Below are 19,714 nucleotides of genomic sequence, written 5' to 3'. Positions count from 1 at the left end.
AAATGAGCAGTTGGGCTGCTGCACGGTGCAGTTTAAATGAACAGTTGGGCTGCTGCACGGTGCAGACTGCACTCTACATGTTGCCATGGATCTCTTGGCCTGATGTAGGGGATTTCCTCCTCTCTCAAAACCCTTTTTTTCTTCTTTCCGCTTTTAACTCTGAGACGGCTTGACAACAGCTGCACTCACAAATACAGCTCATCACATACAGTAAATCATATGTTATGCAGTGCATGATATATCATACAGTACATCATACCTTATACAGTATATCACACATCATACAGTACATCATACAGTACATCATACAGTATATCATACAGTATATCATACATCATACAGTTCCTCATACATCATACAGTACATCATACAGTACATCATCCATCATACAGTACATCATACAGTACTTCATACATCATACAGTACACCATAGAGTACATCATCCATCATACAGTACATCATACAGTACATAATACATCATACAGTACATCATACATCATACAGTACATCATACAGTATATCATACATCATACAGTACTTCAGACATCATACAGTACATCATACAGTACATAATACATCATACAGTACATCATACATCATACAGTACATAATACAGTACATAATACATCATACAGTACATCATACATCATACAGTACATCATACAGTACATCATACATCAAACGGTACATCATACAGTACTTCATACATCATACAGTACATCATACATTTTTTTAAATTGTATTTATTTCACCTTTATTTAACCAGGTAGGCAAGTTGAGAACAAGTTCTCATTTACAATTGCAACCTGGCCAAGATAAAGCAAAGCAGTTCGACACATACAACAACACAGAGTTACACATGGAGTAAAACAAACATACAGTCAATAATACAGTAGAAAAATAAGTCTATATACAATGTGAGCAAATGAGGTGAGATAAGGGAGGTAAAGGCAAAAAAGGCCATGGTGGCGAAGTAAATTAAATATAGCAAGTAAAACACTGGAATGGTGTTACATCATACATCATACAGTACATCATACAGTACGTCATACATCATACAGTACATCATACAGTACATCATACATCATAAAGTACATCATACATCATACAGTACATCATACAGTACGTCATACATCATACAGTACATCATACAGTACATCATACATCATAAAGTACATCATACATCATACAGTACATCATACATCATACAGTACATCATACAGTACATCATACATCACATGTTATACAGTACATCATACAACATACAGTACATCATACAGTACATCTTACAGTACATCATACATCATACAGTACATCATACAACATACAGTACAACATACAGTACATCATACAGTACATCATCCATCATACAGTACATCACAGAGTACATCATACATCATACAGTACATCATACAACATACAGTACATCATACAGTACATCATACATCATACAGTACATCATACAGGTCATAATACATCATACAGTACATCATACATCCTATAGTATATCATACAGTACATCATACATCATACAGTACATAATACAGTACATTATACAGTACATCATACATCATACAGTACATAATACACCATACAGTACATCATACATTACAGTACATCATACAGTACATCATACAGTACATCATCCATCATACAGTACATCATACAGTACTTCATACATCATACAGTACATCATACAGTACATCATACATTACATCATACAGTACATCATACAGTACGTCATACATCATACAGTACATCATACAGTACATCATACATCATATAGTACATCATACAGTACATCATACATCATAAAGTACATCATACATCATACAGTACATCATACAGTACATCATACATCACATGTTATACAGTATATCATACAACATACAGTACATCATACAGTTCATCTTACAGTACATCATACATCATACAGTACATCATACAACATACAGTACAACATACAGTACATCATCCATCATACATTACATCATACATCATACGGTACATCACAGAGTACATCATACATCATACAGTACATCATACAGTACATCATACAACATACAGTACATCATACAGTACATCATACATCATACAGTACATCATACAGTACATCATACAGTACATCATACAGGTCATAATACATCATACAGTACATCATACATCCTATAGTATATCATACAGTACATCATACATCATACAGTACATTATACAGTACATCATACATCATACAGTACATCCTACAGTACATAATACATCATACAGTACATCATGCATCATACAGACATCATACATCATACATTATACAGTACATCATACATCATACAGTACATCGTACATCATACATCATACAGTACATCATACAGTACATCATGCATCATACAGTACATCCTACAGTACATCATACATCCTACAGTACATCATACAGTACATTATACAGTACATCATACATCATACAGTACATCATACAGTACATCATACAGTACATCATACAGTACATTATACAGTACATTACATTCAGTAGAGTGAGACATTGTGAGGCCTCTTGTCAGTAGTCACAGTAGTTGTCTGACATGACTATATTTTAACCACAGGAGGTTGGTGGCACCTTAATTGAGGAGGACGGGCTCGTGGTAATGGCTGGAGAGGAATGAGTGGAATGATTTCAAACACATGGTTTCTACAGTATGTGTTTGATGCCATTCCATTCGTTCCGTTCCAGCCGTTATTATGAGCCTTCATCCCATCAGCAGCAACCACTGATTCTAACTGTACATGTAACTAACTATACACTGAGTGTACAAAACATTAAGAACACCTTCTCCTAATATTAGGTAGCACCCCCCCCACGTTCTACCCCCCTGTTCCACATCGATGGCCCATGTTGACTCCGATGCTTCCCACAGTTGGGATTTGGCTGGATGTCCTTTGGGTGGTGGACCATTCTTGATACACTAGGGAAACTGTTGAGCGTGAAAAATCCAGCAGCGTTGCAGTTCTTGGCACAAACCGGTGATCCTGGCACCTACTACCATACCCCATTCAAAGACACTGACATTTTGTCTCGCCCATTCACCCTCTGAATGGTGCACAACAACAACAACAAAAATCCTTCTTTAACCTGTCTCCTCCCCTTCATCTACACTGATTGAAGTGGATTTAACAAGTGACATCAATAAGGGATCATAGCTTTCACCTGGATTCACCTGGTCAGTCTATGTCATGTAAAGAGCAGGAGTTCTTAATATTGTGTACACTAACTGTATATGCCAGAGAAGATATATCATTTAGAGATCTCTCATAGTCCTGCCAAGGTGTATGAAATAAAGAACAAAATGGATGTGATTAAAAAAGAAAATGGCAATTATATTATCTATGAAACCCCCTTTCTGATGACTGTGCTGACGGGCATTAGCCCGTCTTTAATGAGCCACAGAGAAGACCACAACATCATGTTTTTTTAAAGATTGGTTAACTTTTATGTACCGTTGGTTCAGTGGGAGAGGCATTGAGTGAATTATATAAAGTGCCGTGTCCAAAATGGTAGCCTATTCCCGAATAGTGCATTACAACTGGACCTGGACCCATAGGGGTCTGGTTAAACGTAGCGCACTGTGTAGGGAATAGGGTGTTGTTTAGGATGTAAGTAGGGAGTTTCCTGATTCTAAAGCTCTGGCCCAGTGCCCCTCTGCTAACATCAATAGTTAATCATTGAACTGCACCCAGAAGCTACCCAGGTAGCTAAACTGCACCCAGAAGCTACCCAGGTAGCTAAACATAGTGAACCACAGTGACGCGTACCAAATGGCACCCTATTCCCTATGTAGTACACTACTTTTGACCAGGGCTCATAGGGCTCTGGTCAAAAGTAGTGCCCTATATAGGGGATAACGTGCCATTTAGTACGTAGAGACAGATACTGCTGTATCTGGAGCACTGTCAGCAGAGATCAACACAAGGCTTTACAATGATCTCAGCCAAATGACTCACAATATGTGCATTTTTACACACCATATGGACCTAAGCGTCCCGTGTGGCTCAGATGGTAGAGCATGGTGTTTGCAACACCAGGGTTGTGGGTTCGATTCCCACGGGGGACCAGTGCGGGGGAAAAAAATGTATGAAATGTATGCATTCACTACTGTAACTCGCTCTGGATAAGAGCGTCTGCTAAATGACGTAAATGTAATGTAAGCGAAATTTGGTTGAAATGTATTCAATGCTGTTTGAACATTTATGTATTTATCATATAGGTCATTTCTTATCAGTCAAATCTGTCTTCAAAAAAAGACAAGGAAACAGAAAACAGTACTACGACGCATTCCTTTTATTATCAGGAGAAACAATGTAACGTTCCTAAAGCCATACAGTATTCATTGGATGGATGACCTATTGACCTATCACATTGTAGAAGCGCTATACAAAAAAAAAACACTTCAAGTCTTCAATAGGTTGACAGACACATAGCCAAGCAGTTTCCTATCTCTCACTTTCAATGTAAAAAAAAATAAGGTTTGACATGAAGAAGACAGGCGAGCTGACACGGAGGTGACAGCACAGAGCTTTGGCTCCTGTTCCAATTCTGAAGAAATGCATCATTAGTTAGTGATAGGTGTAAGTATAGCAAGGTTAGCACCCTAAAATCACTTGAACCAAATTAGATCTGTGATTACTTCAAGGAAGCTAGGAAGGCTGAACGGAACAGGGACTATGTGGGGAGGCTGTTGAGGTCATAGGTAACTTTGGCAGAGGAGTGGCAGCGGTGTGGGACAAACAGAGCAGACTGACTATCCCCACTGGGTTCAATGGGGATGTACGCACAGCACAGTTGACCGGTAGATTGACAGCTTCAGTTGGTGTTCTAGAGTGTTCCAGAAGCTCCACTGGTGTTCTAGAGCCTTCTGGAAGCCTGCTGGGTGGTTCTGGATCTAGTCTTGTCCTCCACACAGCATCAGCAGGGTTTTACGGTAGTCTCCTGAGGTATCACCCTAAAAGAGGAAGCAACAGCTTTTTAGGAACTTAAAACTAAAACGGTCTCCGTCCCAAATGGCCTATTTAGGAAACGGGGCCATTTGGAACGCATTCACATTTTGAACACAAAATTGAACACACATTGAGAGGAAGGAGTATTTAGTGTCTCTTTTACTGAGTGTTTGAACAGTATACGTTCTTATACCACATATTATATAATTAAGCAATAAGGCCATAGGGGGTGTGGTATATGGCCAATATACCACGGCTAAGGGCTGTTCTTATGCACAACACAACGCCGAGTGCCTGGATACAGACCTTAGCTGTGGTATATTGTCCATATACCACAAACCCCCGAGGAGCCTTATTGCTATTATAAACTGGTTACCAACGTCATACCCGTGGTATACGGTCTGATATACCACGGCATTCAGCCAATCAGCATTCAGGGCTCGAACCACCCAGTTTATAACTTAGATTATATTGCATATTTTATAACTTAGATTATATCATATATCATATATCATATAGCTACATAAATATTATAAGTTATAAGTTATTCAGAGTGGCGTTACTAATCAGTGATGCAGCTCCCACAGTAAAAGCATTGTTAACTGAGTCACACATTAACAGAGACACATACAGTATCTCACAGAGAGACACACAGTACAGTACCTCACAGAGAGACACACAGTACAGAACCTCACAGAGACACACCCAGTACAGTACCTCACAGAGACACACACAGTACCTCACAGAGACACACACAGTACAGTACCTCACAGAGACACATACAGTACAGTACCTCAGAGAGACACACAGTACAGTACCTCACAGAGACACACACAGTACAGTACCTCAGAGAGACACACAGTACAGTACCTCACAGAGACACATATAGTACAGTACCTCACAGAGACACACACAGTACATCACAGAGACACACAGTACAGTACCTCACAAAGACACATACAGTACCTCACAGAGACACATACAGTACAGTACCTCACAGAGACACATACAGTACCTCACAGAGACACACAGTACAGTACATCACAGAGACACATACAGTACAGTACCTCACAGAGACACATACAGTACCTCACAGAGACACACAGTACAGTACATCACAGAGACACACACAGTACAGTACCTCACAGAGACACACACAGTACAGTACCTCACAGAGACACATACAGTACCTCACAGAGACACACACTACAGTACCTCACAGAGACACATACAGTACCTCACAGAGACACACACAGTACAGTACCTCACAGAGACACATACAGTACCTCACAGAGACACACACAGTACAGTACCTCACAGAGACACACACAGTACCTCACAGACACATACACAGTACAGTACCTCACAGAGAAACACAGTACCTCACAGAGACACACACAGTACAGTACCTCACAGAGACACACACAGTACAGTACATCACAGAGACACACACAGTACAGTACATCACAGAGACACATACAGTACATCACAGAGACACACACAGTGCAGTACATCACAGAGACACATACAGTACATCACAGAGACACACACAGTACAGTACATCACAGAGACACATACAGTACCTCACAGAGACACACACAGTACAGTACATCACAGAGACACACACAGTACAGTACATCACAGAGACACACACAGTACCTCACAGAGACACACACAGTACAGTACATCACAGAGACACACACAGTACAGTACAATAACAGAGACACACACAGTACAGTACATCACAGAGACACATACAGTACCACAGAGACACACCCAGTACAGTACATTACAGAGACACACACAGTACCTCACAGAGACACACACAGTACCTCACAGAGACACACACCGTACCTCACAGAGACACACACAGTACCTCACAGAGACACACACAGTACCTCACAGAGACACGCACAGTACCTCACAGAGACACACACAGTACAGTACCTCACAAAGACACATACAGTACCTCACAGAGACACATACAGTACCTCACAGAGACACATACAGTACAGTACCTCACAGAGACACATACAGTACCTCACAGAGACACACACAGTACCTCACAGAGACACACACAGTACAGTACCTCACAAAGACACATACAGTACCTCACAGAGACACACACAGTACCTCACAGAGACACACACAGTACCTCACAGAGACACACACAGTACAGTACCTCACAAAGACACATACAGTAACTCACAGAGACACACACAGTACCTCACAGAGACACACACAGTACCTCACAGACACACACAGTACAGTACCTCACAGACACACACAGTACAGTACCTCACAGAGACACACACAGTACCTCACAGAGACACACACAGTACCTCACAGAGACACATACAGTACCTCACAGAGACACACACAGTACCTCACAGAGACACATACAGTACCTCACAGAGACACACACAGTACAGTACCTCACAGACACACACAGTACAGTACTTCACAGAGACACACACAGTACAGTACATCACAGAGACACACACAGTACATCACAGAGACACACACAGTACAATAACAGAGACACATACACTACCTCACAGAGACACACACAGTACAGTACCTCACAGACACACACAGTACAGTACCTCACAGAGACACACAGTACAGTACCTCACAGAGACACACACAGTACAGTACCTCACAGAGACACACACAGTACAGTACCTCACAGAGACACATACAGTACCTCACAGAGACACACACAGTACAGTACATCACAGAGACACACACAGTAGAGTACAGAGACACACACAGTACAGTACATCACAGAGACACACACAGTACCTCACAGAGACACATACAGTACCTCACAGACACACACAGCACAGTACCTCACAGAGACACACACAGTACAGTACCTCACAGAGACACACATAGTACATCACAGAGACACACACAGTACAGTACCTCACAGACACACACAGCACAGTACCTCACAGAGACACACACAGTACCTCACAGAGACACACACAGTAGAGTACAATAACAGAGACACATACAGTACCTCACAGAGACACACACAGTACAGTACATCACAGAGACACACACAGTATAGTACAATAACAGAGACACATACAGTACCACACAGAGACACATACAGTACCTCACAGAGACACATACAGTACCTCACAGAGACACATACAGTACCTCACAGAGACACACACAGTACAGTACATCACAGAGACACACACAGTACAGTACCTCACAGAGACACATACAGTACATCACAGAGACACACACAGTACAGTACATCACAGAGACACACACAGTACAGTACATCACAGAGACACATACAGTACCACAGAGACACACACAGTACAGTACATCACAGAGACACACACAGTACAGTACATCACAGAGACACATAAAGTACCACAGAGACACACCCACACCCAATGTAAATTGTCCGGGTGGCCATTTGATTAATTGTTCAGCAGTCTTATGGCTTGGGGGGTAGAAGCTGTTAAGGAGCCTTTTGGACCTAGACTTGGCGCTCCGGTACCGCTTGCCGTGCGGTAGTAGAGAGAACAGTCTATGACTGGGGTGGCTGGAGTCTTTGACAATTTTTAGGGCCTTCCTCTGACACCACCTGTTAAATAGGTTCTGGATGTCAGGAAGCTTGGCCTCGGTGATGTACTGGGCCGTATGCACTACCCTCTGTAACGGTTTACGGTCAGATGCCGAGCAGTTGCCATACCAGGCGGTGATGCAACCAGTTAGGATGCTCTCAATGGTGCAACTGTAGAACTTTCTGAGGCTCTGGGGACCCATGCCAAATCTTTTCAGTCTCCTGAGGGGGAAAAGGTTTTGTCGTGCCCTCTTCACGACTGTCTTGGTGTGCTTGGATCATGTTAGTTTGTTGGTGATGTGGACACCAAGGAACTTGAAGCTCTCAACCTGCTCCACTACAGTCCCGTCAATGTTAATGGGGGCCTGTTCGGTCCTCCTTTTCCTGTAGTCCACAATCATCTCTTTTGTCTTGATCACGTTGAGGGAGAGGTTGTTGTCCTGGCACCACACTGCCAGGTCTCTGACCTCCTCCCTATATGCTATCTCATCGTTGTCGGTGATCAGGCCTACCACTGTTGTCGTCAGCAAACTTAATAATGATTTTGGAGTTGTTTTGGCCACACAGTCGTGAGGTGAACAGGGAGTACAGGAGGGGACTAAGCACGCACCCCTGAGGGGCCCCTGTGTTGAGGATCAGCTTGGCAGATGTGTTGTTACCTACCCTCACCACCTGGGGGCGGCCCGTCAGGAAGTCCAGGATCCAGTTGCAGAGGGAGGTGTTTAGTCCCAGGGTCCTTAGCTTAGTGATGAGCTTGGAGGGCACTATGGTGTTGAACGCTGAGCTGTAGTCAATGAACAGCATTCTCACATAGGTGTTCCTTTTGTCCAGGTGGGAAAGGGCAGTGTAGAATGCAATAGAGATTGCATCATCTGTGGATCTGTTGGGGCGGTATGCGAATTGGAGTGGGTCTAGGGTTTCCGGGATGATGGTGTTGATGTGAGTCATGACCAGCCTTTCAAAGCACTTCATGGCTACTGATGTGAGTGCTACGGGTCGGTAGTCATTTAGGCAGGTTACCTTGGTACTTTTCGGGTCATAAGAGACGGTATCAGCAACATTATGTACAAAAATGAGTGGCAAACAATGCGAAAAGAACGAACAAAATTGCACAGCCATCCCCTCTGGCACCATTATCATATCCTCCTCTGGTACAACGCTAATATCATAGACATTATTTAAGGGCCACCCTAACCTGCAGAAGTTATTACTGGGGTGAGTGTCCCAAATGGAACCCTATTCTCTCGAAAGTGCACTACTTTCAACCAGGACCCATAGGGTTGTGCACTACATAGGGTATAGGGTGACATTTAGTACACAACCCTGTGTTTTTTTTTTTTTTTGACATGTGAGAGCCAGTATAGATCTGTTATTGAGACACTTCCTGCCTCGGCATCTCCTAGCCAATCACGCTTGGCGGCTTACATAGAGGAAGTCGAGCATGCAGGGGAAATTCCTAAACAGCTGTATATCGGCAGCCACAGCGCCAAAAGCCCCACCCAACACAGGAAGTTATAGAGCACCGTTCCCCGTTCCACCCGTCTCGACCAAAAGAGGATGTGTAGCAGAGTAGTACGACAGACAGACAGACAGACAGACAGACAGACAGACAGACAGACAGACAGACAGACAGACAGACAGACAGACAGACAGACAGACAGACAGAGGGTACAGGGACATGTAAAGGGACATGTAAAGCACAGCAGACAGTAGACAGCAGTGTGTTAATCGCCACGTAAAATATAAAAACTTACAACCATGGTTTCTACCTGGATGAATTCATGGAGAGAACAGTCGTGAGTCTCCTTAAACTCTTTGCGAATATTGAAAAGGTCGATTTCGCTGCGTGAGACCATGATGCGGATGAGAGCCCTGTCGTCTGTGCCCATACCCTGCAGAGAGGAAAGACTGACATGGTTATCCATATAGCTGGATCCCTAGTATTCACTGTTGATGTATCAACATCTATACTCTTTCTGGGGTCCACACAAACACAACACAAACTCAAAACATAATACAAAACAAACACAATACAAAACAAACAATACAAAACAAACACAAAACAAAACACAAAACACACAACCACAATACAAAACACACAATACAAAACACAACCACAATACCAAACCCACCACAACACAAAACACACCACAACACAAAACACAATACTAAACACAATACAAAACACAGTACAAACACAAAACACAATACAAAACACACAATACAAAACACAATACAAAACACAACACACAATACAAAACACAACACACAATACAAAACAATCACAATACACAACACAAAACACAACACAAAACAACACAAAACACAATACAAAACCCACCACAACACAAAACACAATAACAAACACAATACAAAACACAATACAAAACACAATACAAAACACATAGTACATAGCCTACCAGGTAGACATAAACAACAACATGAACTGCTCAGAAAATCCATCCCCTGATAGTACTAACAGCTAGCCTAGTAAAAACTACATTTAGCTAGCTATCCACAGGCCAGTGAAATATAGCTGGACTGCAATGGGAGCCATTTTGTAAAAGAAGACAAAATAGACCTACCTTCATGGCTTTGTACAGGCGCTCAGCAAAGTAATTAGACTGGTTCTTTACACTCCGAACTGCAGAGAGAAAGAGAGATATGATAGGTCAACAAAAACAAAGTATTACAATACCCAAACCTGTAAGATGTCATTTGTCAACAGCCTCAATGGCCTATACTCCACCCTGGAGTCAAGGGCCTAATTAGGTAAGTACATAAGTAAGCAGTCTATGCACAACAATCCTTACCTATGCCATACATGGCCTGTTTCACGTCTCCAGACATCTCCTTCTTGATGATCTGTTCAATGTCCTTATTGCTGCATCGGACAAACTCTTGGAACACTGAAAAACAGAAATGACATGCCAATCATCAATCATTAAAGCCAGATATTGAGGCTTGTATACCCAATAATATGTCTATCTAATACCGCATTAGTGCTAAAACAGTGTTTCTCTGGTACCTCTCTGAGATGTGGTCAGTAGTGATAAACAGTGTTTCTCTGGTACCTCTCTGAGATGTGGTCAGTAGAGATAAAACAGTGTTTCTCTGGTACCTCTCTGAGATGTGGTCAGTGGAGATAAACAGTGTTTCTCTGGTACCTCTCTGAGATGTGGTCAGTAGAGATAAAACAGTGTTTCTCTGGTACCTCTCTGAGATGTGGTCAGTGGAGATAAACAGTGTTTCTCTGGTACCTCTCTGAGATGTGGTCAGTAGTGATAAACAGTGTTTCTCTGGTACCTCTCTGAGATGTGGTCAGTAGAGATAAACAGTGTTTCTCTGGTACCTCTCTGAGATGTGGTCAGTAGAGATAAATAGTGTTTCTCTGGTACCTCTCCTGAGATGTGGTCAGTAGTGATAAAACAGTGTTTCTCTGGTACCTCTCTGAGATGTGGTCAGTAGTGATAAACAGTGTTTCTCTGGTACCTCTCTTAGATGTGGTCAGTAGAGATAAACAGTGTTTCTCTGGTACCTCTCTGAGATGTGGTCAGTAGTGATAAACAGTGTTTCTCTGGTACCTCTCCTGAGATGTGGGAAGCTCCTGGTACAGAGGATACTCATGAACTTAATCTCCATTTCGTCAGAGTCTTCGTTACAGGCATCGGCCAGTTCCTGAAAAGAGCATCAACACTATTCCAAAATAAACCCCATTGAAAATCTAACGAGCGAGAGTCATGTTGCATGATGTACTCACCTGGGCGTCCACCAATGCTCTGTCAAAGTCGGCTGGACCCTGCTCTCTCGCCCCCTGGGGGGAGGAAGAGCACGACAGGTATTGTTATGTAGAATAGACTTCACTCACTCCTATAGAATTATATGGACGGCCATATTATGGCCCTTTGTTCTGTAGGTGTATGAGGGAATAAACGTTACCTGAACCAGCGATGTGAGGATCTGACTGAAGCGTCCTGAGGTGTCTGACTGGATCGCATCCTCCATGCTCTTCTTATAGCCTGCAAGACATCAGACCAACGTTAATACATGGTTATTATTCATGCATCATAGGTGTTTATAGCTACAGTAAAGATTAGCGCTTTAGTGCGTTATTGTTTAGTAACGGCTACTAGAACAACTGGCTCCCCCTAAAGGCAACAATAGGTACCACAGTTGAAAGAACAAATACAATTATATTTTTATTTGATGCGTACACATATTTTGCAGATGTTGTTGTAGGTACAGCAAAATGCTTGTGTTTCTAGCTCCAGCAGTACAGTAATACCTAATGCTTGTGTTTCTAGCTCCAACAGTAGTAATACCTAATGCTTGTGTTTCTAGCTCCAACAGTAATACCTAATGCTTGTGTTTCTAGCTCCAACAGTACAGTAATACCTAATGCTTGTGTTTCTAGCTCCAACAGTAATACATAATGCTTGTGTTTCTAGCTCCAACAGTACAGTAATATCTAATGCTTGTGTTTATAGCTCCAACAGTACAGTAATACCTAATGCTTGTGTTTCTAGCTCCAACAGTAATATCTAATGCTTGTGTTTCTAGCTCCAACAGTACAGTAATATCTAATGCTTGTGTTTCTAGCTCCAACAGTAATACCTAATGCTTGTGTTTCTAGCTCCAACAGTAATATCTAATGCTTGTGTTTCTAGCTCCAACAGTACAGTAATACCTAATGCTTGTGTTTCTAGCTCCAACAGTACAGTAATATCTAATGCTTGTGTTTCTAGCTCCAACAGTAATACCTAATGCTTGTGTTTCTAGCTCCAACAGTAATACCTAATGCTTGTGTTTCTAGCTCCAACAGTAATATCTAATGCTTGTGTTTCTAGCTCCAACAGTAATACCTAATGCTTGTGTTTCTAGCTCCAACAGTACAGTAATACCTAATGCTTGTGTTTCTAGCTCCAACAGTACAGTAATACCTAATGCTTGTGTTTCTAGCTCCAACAGTAATACCTAATGCTTGTGTTTATAGCTCCAACAGTACAGTAATACCCAATGCTTGTGTTTCTAGCTCCAACAGTACAGTAATACCTAATGCTTGTGTTTCTAGCTCCAACAGTACAGTAATACCTAATGCTTGTGTTTCTAGCTCCAACAGTACAGTAATACCTAATGCTTGTGTTTCTAGCTCCAACAGTACAGTAATACCTAATGCTTGTGTTTCTAGCTCCAACAGTAATACCTAATGCTTGTGTTTCTAGCTCCAACAGTAGTAATACCTAATGCTTGTGTTTCTAGCTCCAACAGTAATACCTAATGCTTGTGTTTCTAACTCCAACAGTACAGTAATACCTAATGCTTGTGTTTCTAGCTCCAACAGTACAGTAATACCTAATGCTTGTGTTTCTAGCTCCAACAGTAATATCTAATGCTTGTGTTTCTAGCTCCAACAGTACAGTAATACCTAATGCTTGTGTTTATAGCTCCAACAGTACAGTAATATCTAATGCTTGTGTTTCTAGCTCCAACAGTAATACCTAATGCTTGTGTTTCTAGCTCCAACAGTAATACCTAATGCTTGTGTTTCTAGCTCCAACAGTAATACCTAATGCTTGTGTTTCTAGCTCCAACAGTACAGTAATACCTAATGCTTGTGTTTCTAGCTCCAACAGTAATACCTAATGCTTGTGTTTCTAGCTCCAACAGTACAGTAATACCTAATGCTTGTGTTTCTAGCTCCAACAGTACAGTAATACCTAATGCTTGTGTTTCTAGCTCCAACAGTACAGTAATACCTAATGCTTGTGTTTCTAGCTCCAACAGTACAGTAATACCTAATGCTTGTGTTTCTAGCTCCAACAGTAGTAATACCTAATGCTTGTGTTTCTAGCTCCAACAGTAATACCTAATGCTTGTGTTTCTAGCTCCAACAGTACAGTAATACCTAATGCTTGTGTTTCTAGCTCCAACAGTAATACATAATGCTTGTGTTTCTAGCTCCAACAGTACAGTAATACCTAATGCTTGTGTTTCTAGCTCCAACAGTACAGTAATACCTAATGCTTGTGTTTCTAGCTCCAACAGTAATACCTAATGCTTGTGTTTCTAGCTCCAACAGTACAGTAATATCTAATGCTTGTGTTTCTAGCTCCAACAGTAATACCTAATGCTTGTGTTTCTAGCTCCAACAGTACAGTAATACCTAATGCTTGTGTTTCTAGCTCCAACAGTAATATCTAATGCTTGTGTTTCTAGCTCCAACAGTACAGTAATATCTAATGCTTGTGTTTCTAGCTCCAACAGTAATACCTAATGCTTGTGTTTCTAGCTCCAACAGTAATATCTAATGCTTGTGTTTCTAGCTCCAACAGTACAGTAATACCTAATGCTTGTGTTTCTAGCTCCAACAGTACAGTAATATCTAATGCTTGTGTTTCTAGCTCCAACTGTAATACCTAATGCTTGTGTTTCTAGCTCCAACAGTAATACCTAATGCTTGTGTTTCTAGCTCCAACAGTAATATCTAATGCTTGTGTTTCTAGCTCCAACAGTAATACCTAATGCTTGTGTTTCTAGCTCCAACAGTACAGTAATACCTAATGCTTGTGTTTCTAGCTCCAACAGTACAGTAATACCTAATGCTTGTGTTTCTAGCTCCAACAGTAATACCTAATGCTTGTGTTTATAGCTCCAACAGTACAGTAATACCCAATGCTTGTGTTTCTAGCTCCAACAGTACAGTAATACCTAATGCTTGTGTTTCTAGCTCCAACAGTACAGTAATACCTAATGCTTGTGTTTCTAGCTCCAACAGTACAGTAATACCTAATGCTTGTGTTTCTAGCTCCAACAGTACAGTAATACCTAATGCTTGTGTTTCTAGCTCCAACAGTAATACCTAATGCTTGTGTTTCTAGCTCCAACAGTAGTAATACCTAATGCTTGTGTTTCTAGCTCCAACAGTAATACCTAATGCTTGTGTTTCTAACTCCAACAGTACAGTAATACCTAATGCTTGTGTTTCTAGCTCCAACAGTACAGTAATACCTAATGCTTGTGTTTCTAGCTCCAACAGTAATATCTAATGCTTGTGTTTCTAGCTCCAACAGTACAGTAATACCTAATGCTTGTGTTTCTAGCTCCAACAGTACAGTAATATCTAATGCTTGTGTTTCTAGCTCCAACAGTAATACCTAATGCTTGTGTTTCTAGCTCCAACAGTAATACCTAATGCTTGTGTTTCTAGCTCCAACAGTAATACCTAATGCTTGTGTTTCTAGCTCCAACAGTACAGTAATACCTAATGCTTGTGTTTCTAGCTCCAACAGTAATACCTAATGCTTGTGTTTCTAGCTCCAACAGTACAGTAATACCTAATGCTTGTGTTTCTAGCTCCAACAGTACAGTAATACCTAATGCTTGTGTTTCTAGCTCCAACAGTACAGTAATACCTAATGCTTGTGTTTCTAGCTCCAACAGTAGTAATACCTAATGCTTGTGTTTCTAGCTCCAACAGTAATACCTAATGCTTGTGTTTCTAGCTCCAACAGTACAGTAATACCTAATGCTTGTGTTTCTAGCTCCAACAGTAATACATAATGCTTGTGTTTCTAGCTCCAACAGTACAGTAATACCTAATGCTTGTGTTTCTAGCTCCAACAGTACAGTAATACCTAATGCTTGTGTTTCTAGCTCCAACAGTAATACCTAATGCTTGTGTTTCTAGCTCCAACAGTACAGTAATATCTAATGCTTGTGTTTCTAGCTCCAACAGTAATACCTAATGCTTGTGTTTCTAGCTCCAACAGTACAGTAATACCTAATGCTTGTGTTTCTAGCTCCAACAGTAATATCTAATGCTTGTGTTTCTAGCTCCAACAGTACAGTAATATCTAATGCTTGTGTTTCTAGCTCCAACAGTAATACCTAATGCTTGTGTTTCTAGCTCCAACAGTAATATCTAATGCTTGTGTTTCTAGCTCCAACAGTACAGTAATACCTAATGCTTGTGTTTCTAGCTCCAACAGTACAGTAATATCTAATGCTTGTGTTTCTAGCTCCAACAGTAATACCTAATGCTTGTGTTTCTAGCTCCAACAGTAATACCTAATGCTTGTGTTTCTAGCTCCAACAGTAATATCTAATGCTTGTGTTTCTAGCTCCAACAGTAATACCTAATGCTTGTGTTTCTAGCTCCAACAGTACAGTAATACCTAATGCTTGTGTTTCTAGCTCCAACAGTACAGTAATACCTAATGCTTGTGTTTCTAGCTCCAACAGTAATACCTAATGCTTGTGTTTATAGCTCCAACAGTACAGTAATACCCAATGCTTGTGTTTCTAGCTCCAACAGTACAGTAATACCTAATGCTGCTCCAACAGTACAGTAATACCTAATGCTTGTGTTTCTAGCTCCAACAGTACAGTAATACCTAATGCTTGTGTTTCTAGCTCCAACAGTACAGTAATACCTAATGCTTGTGTTTCTAGCTCCAACAGTAATACCTAATGCTTGTGTTTCTAGCTCCAACAGTAGTAATACCTAATGCTTGTGTTTCTAGCTCCAACAGTAATACCTAATGCTTGTGTTTCTAACTCCAACAGTACAGTAATACCTAATGCTTGTGTTTCTAGCTCCAACAGTACAGTAATACCTAATGCTTGTGTTTCTAGCTCCAACAGTAATATCTAATGCTTGTGTTTCTAGCTCCAACAGTACAGTAATACCTAATGCTTGTGTTTATAGCTCCAACAGTACAGTAATATCTAATGCTTGTGTTTCTAGCTCCAACAGTAATACCTAATGCTTGTGTTTCTAGCTCCAACAGTAATACCTAATGCTTGTGTTTCTAGCTCCAACAGTAATACCTAATGCTTGTGTTTCTAGCTCCAACAGTACAGTAATACCTAATGCTTGTGTTTCTAGCTCCAACAGTAATACCTAATGCTTGTGTTTCTAGCTCCAACAGTACAGTAATACCTAATGCTTGTGTTTCTAGCTCCAACAGTACAGTAATACCTAATGCTTGTGTTTCTAGCTCCAACAGTACAGTAATACCTAATGCTTGTGTTTCTAGCTCCAACAGTACAGTAATACCTAATGCTTGTGTTTCTAGCTCCAACAGTACAGTAATACCTAATGCTTGTGTTTCTAGCTCCAACAGTACAGTAATACCTAATGCTTGTGTTCTAGCAACACAAAACAATACACACTAATAACCCCAGAATTAAAAGAAAGAAATTAAGAAATATCAGAACGAGCTGCAATATCAATAAATACTGTATGTATATAATGGTGTGTATAGACAGTAGTTATATAGGATGGTGTGTATAGACAGTAGTTATATAGGATGGTGTGTATAGACAGTATAGACAGTAGTTATATAGGATGGTGTGTATAGACAGTAGTTATATAGGATGGTGTGTATAGACAGTAGTTATATAGGATGGTGTGTATAGTCAGTAGTTATATAGGATGGTGTGTATAGACAGTAGTTATATAGGATGGTGTGTATAGACAGTAGTTATATAGGATGGTGTGTATAGACAGTATAGACAGTAGTTATATAGGATGGTGTGTATAGACAATATAGACAGTAGTTATATAGGATGGTGTATATAGACAGTAGTTATACAGGATGGTGTGTATAGACAGTAGTTATATAGGATGGTGTGTATAGACAGTAGTTATATAGGATGGTGTGTATAGACAGTAGTTATATAGGATGGTGTGTATAGACAGTAGTTATATAGGATGGTGTGTATAGACAGTAGTTATATAGGATGGTGTGTATAGACAGTAGTTATATAGGATGTGTGTATAGACAGTATAGACAGTAGTTATATAGGATGGTGTGTATAGACAGTATAGACAGTAGTTATATAGGATGGTGTGTATAGACAGTAGTTATATAGGATGGTGTATATAGGCAGTAGTTATATAGGATGGTGTGTATAGACAGTAGTTATATAGGATGGTGTATATAGACAGTAGTTATATAGGATGGTGTGTATAGACAGTATGGACAGTAGTTATATAGGATGGTGTGTATAGACAGTAGTTCTATAGGATGGTGTATATAGACAGTAGTTATATAGGATGGTGTGTATAGACAGTATGGACAGTAGTTATATAGGATGGTGTATATAGACAGTAGTTATATAGGATGGTGTATATAGACAGTATGGACAGTAGTTAAATAGGATGGTGTGTATAGACAGTAGTTATATAGGATGGTGTGTATAGACAGTATGGACAGTAGTTATATAGGATGGTGTATATAGACAGTAGTTATATAGGATGGTGTATATAGACAGTAGTTATATAGGATGGTGTATATAGACAGTAGTTATATAGGACGGTGTATATAGACAGTAGTTATATAGGATGGTGTGTAGTTGGTGGAGGCTGGCTACTGGTGACTATTTAACAGTGATGGCCCGTGTGGCAACAACCAGTGCTTATAACACAGACCAGAGGGCTATTATTATTATTATGGAGTGCGCTATAGGCCTCACCAGCCCGGTAGGCAGCGTTCATGGCATGGATCTCCTCGTTGGTCCTGGTTACCAGGATCTCAATCAGAGAATGTTCGTCTGTCCCTGCCCCCTGGCAAAATATGGAATTAATTAGTGTGACTCCCGGAATAGGAATGAGATGTTGTCATTCTGGTTTGTTTGAGCAACCAAACATTGCATGTATTCTAAATGCTGGGATTTACATTTTAGAATCTTTGGATTTAGTCAACACGGAAATTCCTACCTTGGTCAACACTGTGTCTGCCAGTCTGACTCAATAATGGGAATATCTCTCTCTCTCTCTCTCTCTCTCTCTCTCTCTCTCTCTCTCTCTCTCTCTCTCTCTCTCTCTCTCTCTCTCTCTCTCTCTCTCTCTCTCTCTCTCTCTCTCTCTCTCTCTCTCTCTCTCTCTCTCTCTCTCTCTCTCTCTCTCTCTCTCTCTCTCTCTCTCTCTCTCTCTCTCTCTCTCTCTCTCTCTCTCTCTCTCTCTCTCTCTCTCTCTCTCTCTCTCTCTCTCTCTCAATTCAATTCAATTCAATTCAATTCGCTTTATTGGCATGACGTAACAATGTACATATTGCCAAAGCTTACTTTGGATATTTACAATATAAAAAATAAATAAAAATGAGAATCAAAAATTGTCAACGGGACAACAGTAACAAC

General features: G+C 40.7%; 1 protein-coding gene across 4 annotated transcripts; it reads right to left on the bottom strand.

The window, feature by feature from the left end:
* Positions 1–4,304: 4,304 nt before the first annotated feature.
* On the bottom strand, positions 4,305–19,340 carry LOC115167008 (annexin A6). Of its 4 annotated transcripts, none has more exons than XR_003870425.1 (8): positions 19,052–19,340; positions 12,512–12,591; positions 12,333–12,386; positions 12,157–12,250; positions 11,386–11,481; positions 11,158–11,216; positions 10,327–10,480; positions 4,305–4,988 (listed from the first exon to the last, which is right to left on the bottom strand). XR_003870425.1 is itself a non-coding variant. In XM_029721033.1 (8 exons), the coding sequence occupies exons 1-7, from the start codon at positions 19,071–19,073 to the stop codon at positions 10,379–10,381; spliced, it is 507 nt and encodes a 168-aa protein (XP_029576893.1). In that variant the 5' UTR covers positions 19,074–19,338; the 3' UTR covers positions 4,305–4,988; positions 10,342–10,378. The 4 variants fall into 4 exon arrangements, 3 of the variants coding, with proteins under 3 accessions (XP_029576893.1, XP_029576876.1, XP_029576884.1); XM_029721033.1 differs by having other exon boundaries at positions 10,342–10,480; positions 19,052–19,338; XM_029721016.1 differs by having other exon boundaries at positions 10,327–10,464; positions 19,052–19,338.
* Between the last annotated feature and the right edge of the window lie 374 nt (positions 19,341–19,714).

The sequence above is a fragment of the Salmo trutta genome, chromosome 3, assembly GCF_901001165.1.
Source record: "Salmo trutta chromosome 3, fSalTru1.1, whole genome shotgun sequence".
Classification (NCBI taxonomy): Eukaryota; Metazoa; Chordata; class Actinopteri; order Salmoniformes; family Salmonidae; genus Salmo; species Salmo trutta.
The sequence above is the reverse complement of the archived record's forward strand: the minus strand, read 5'-3'. Positions and strand labels throughout refer to the sequence as shown.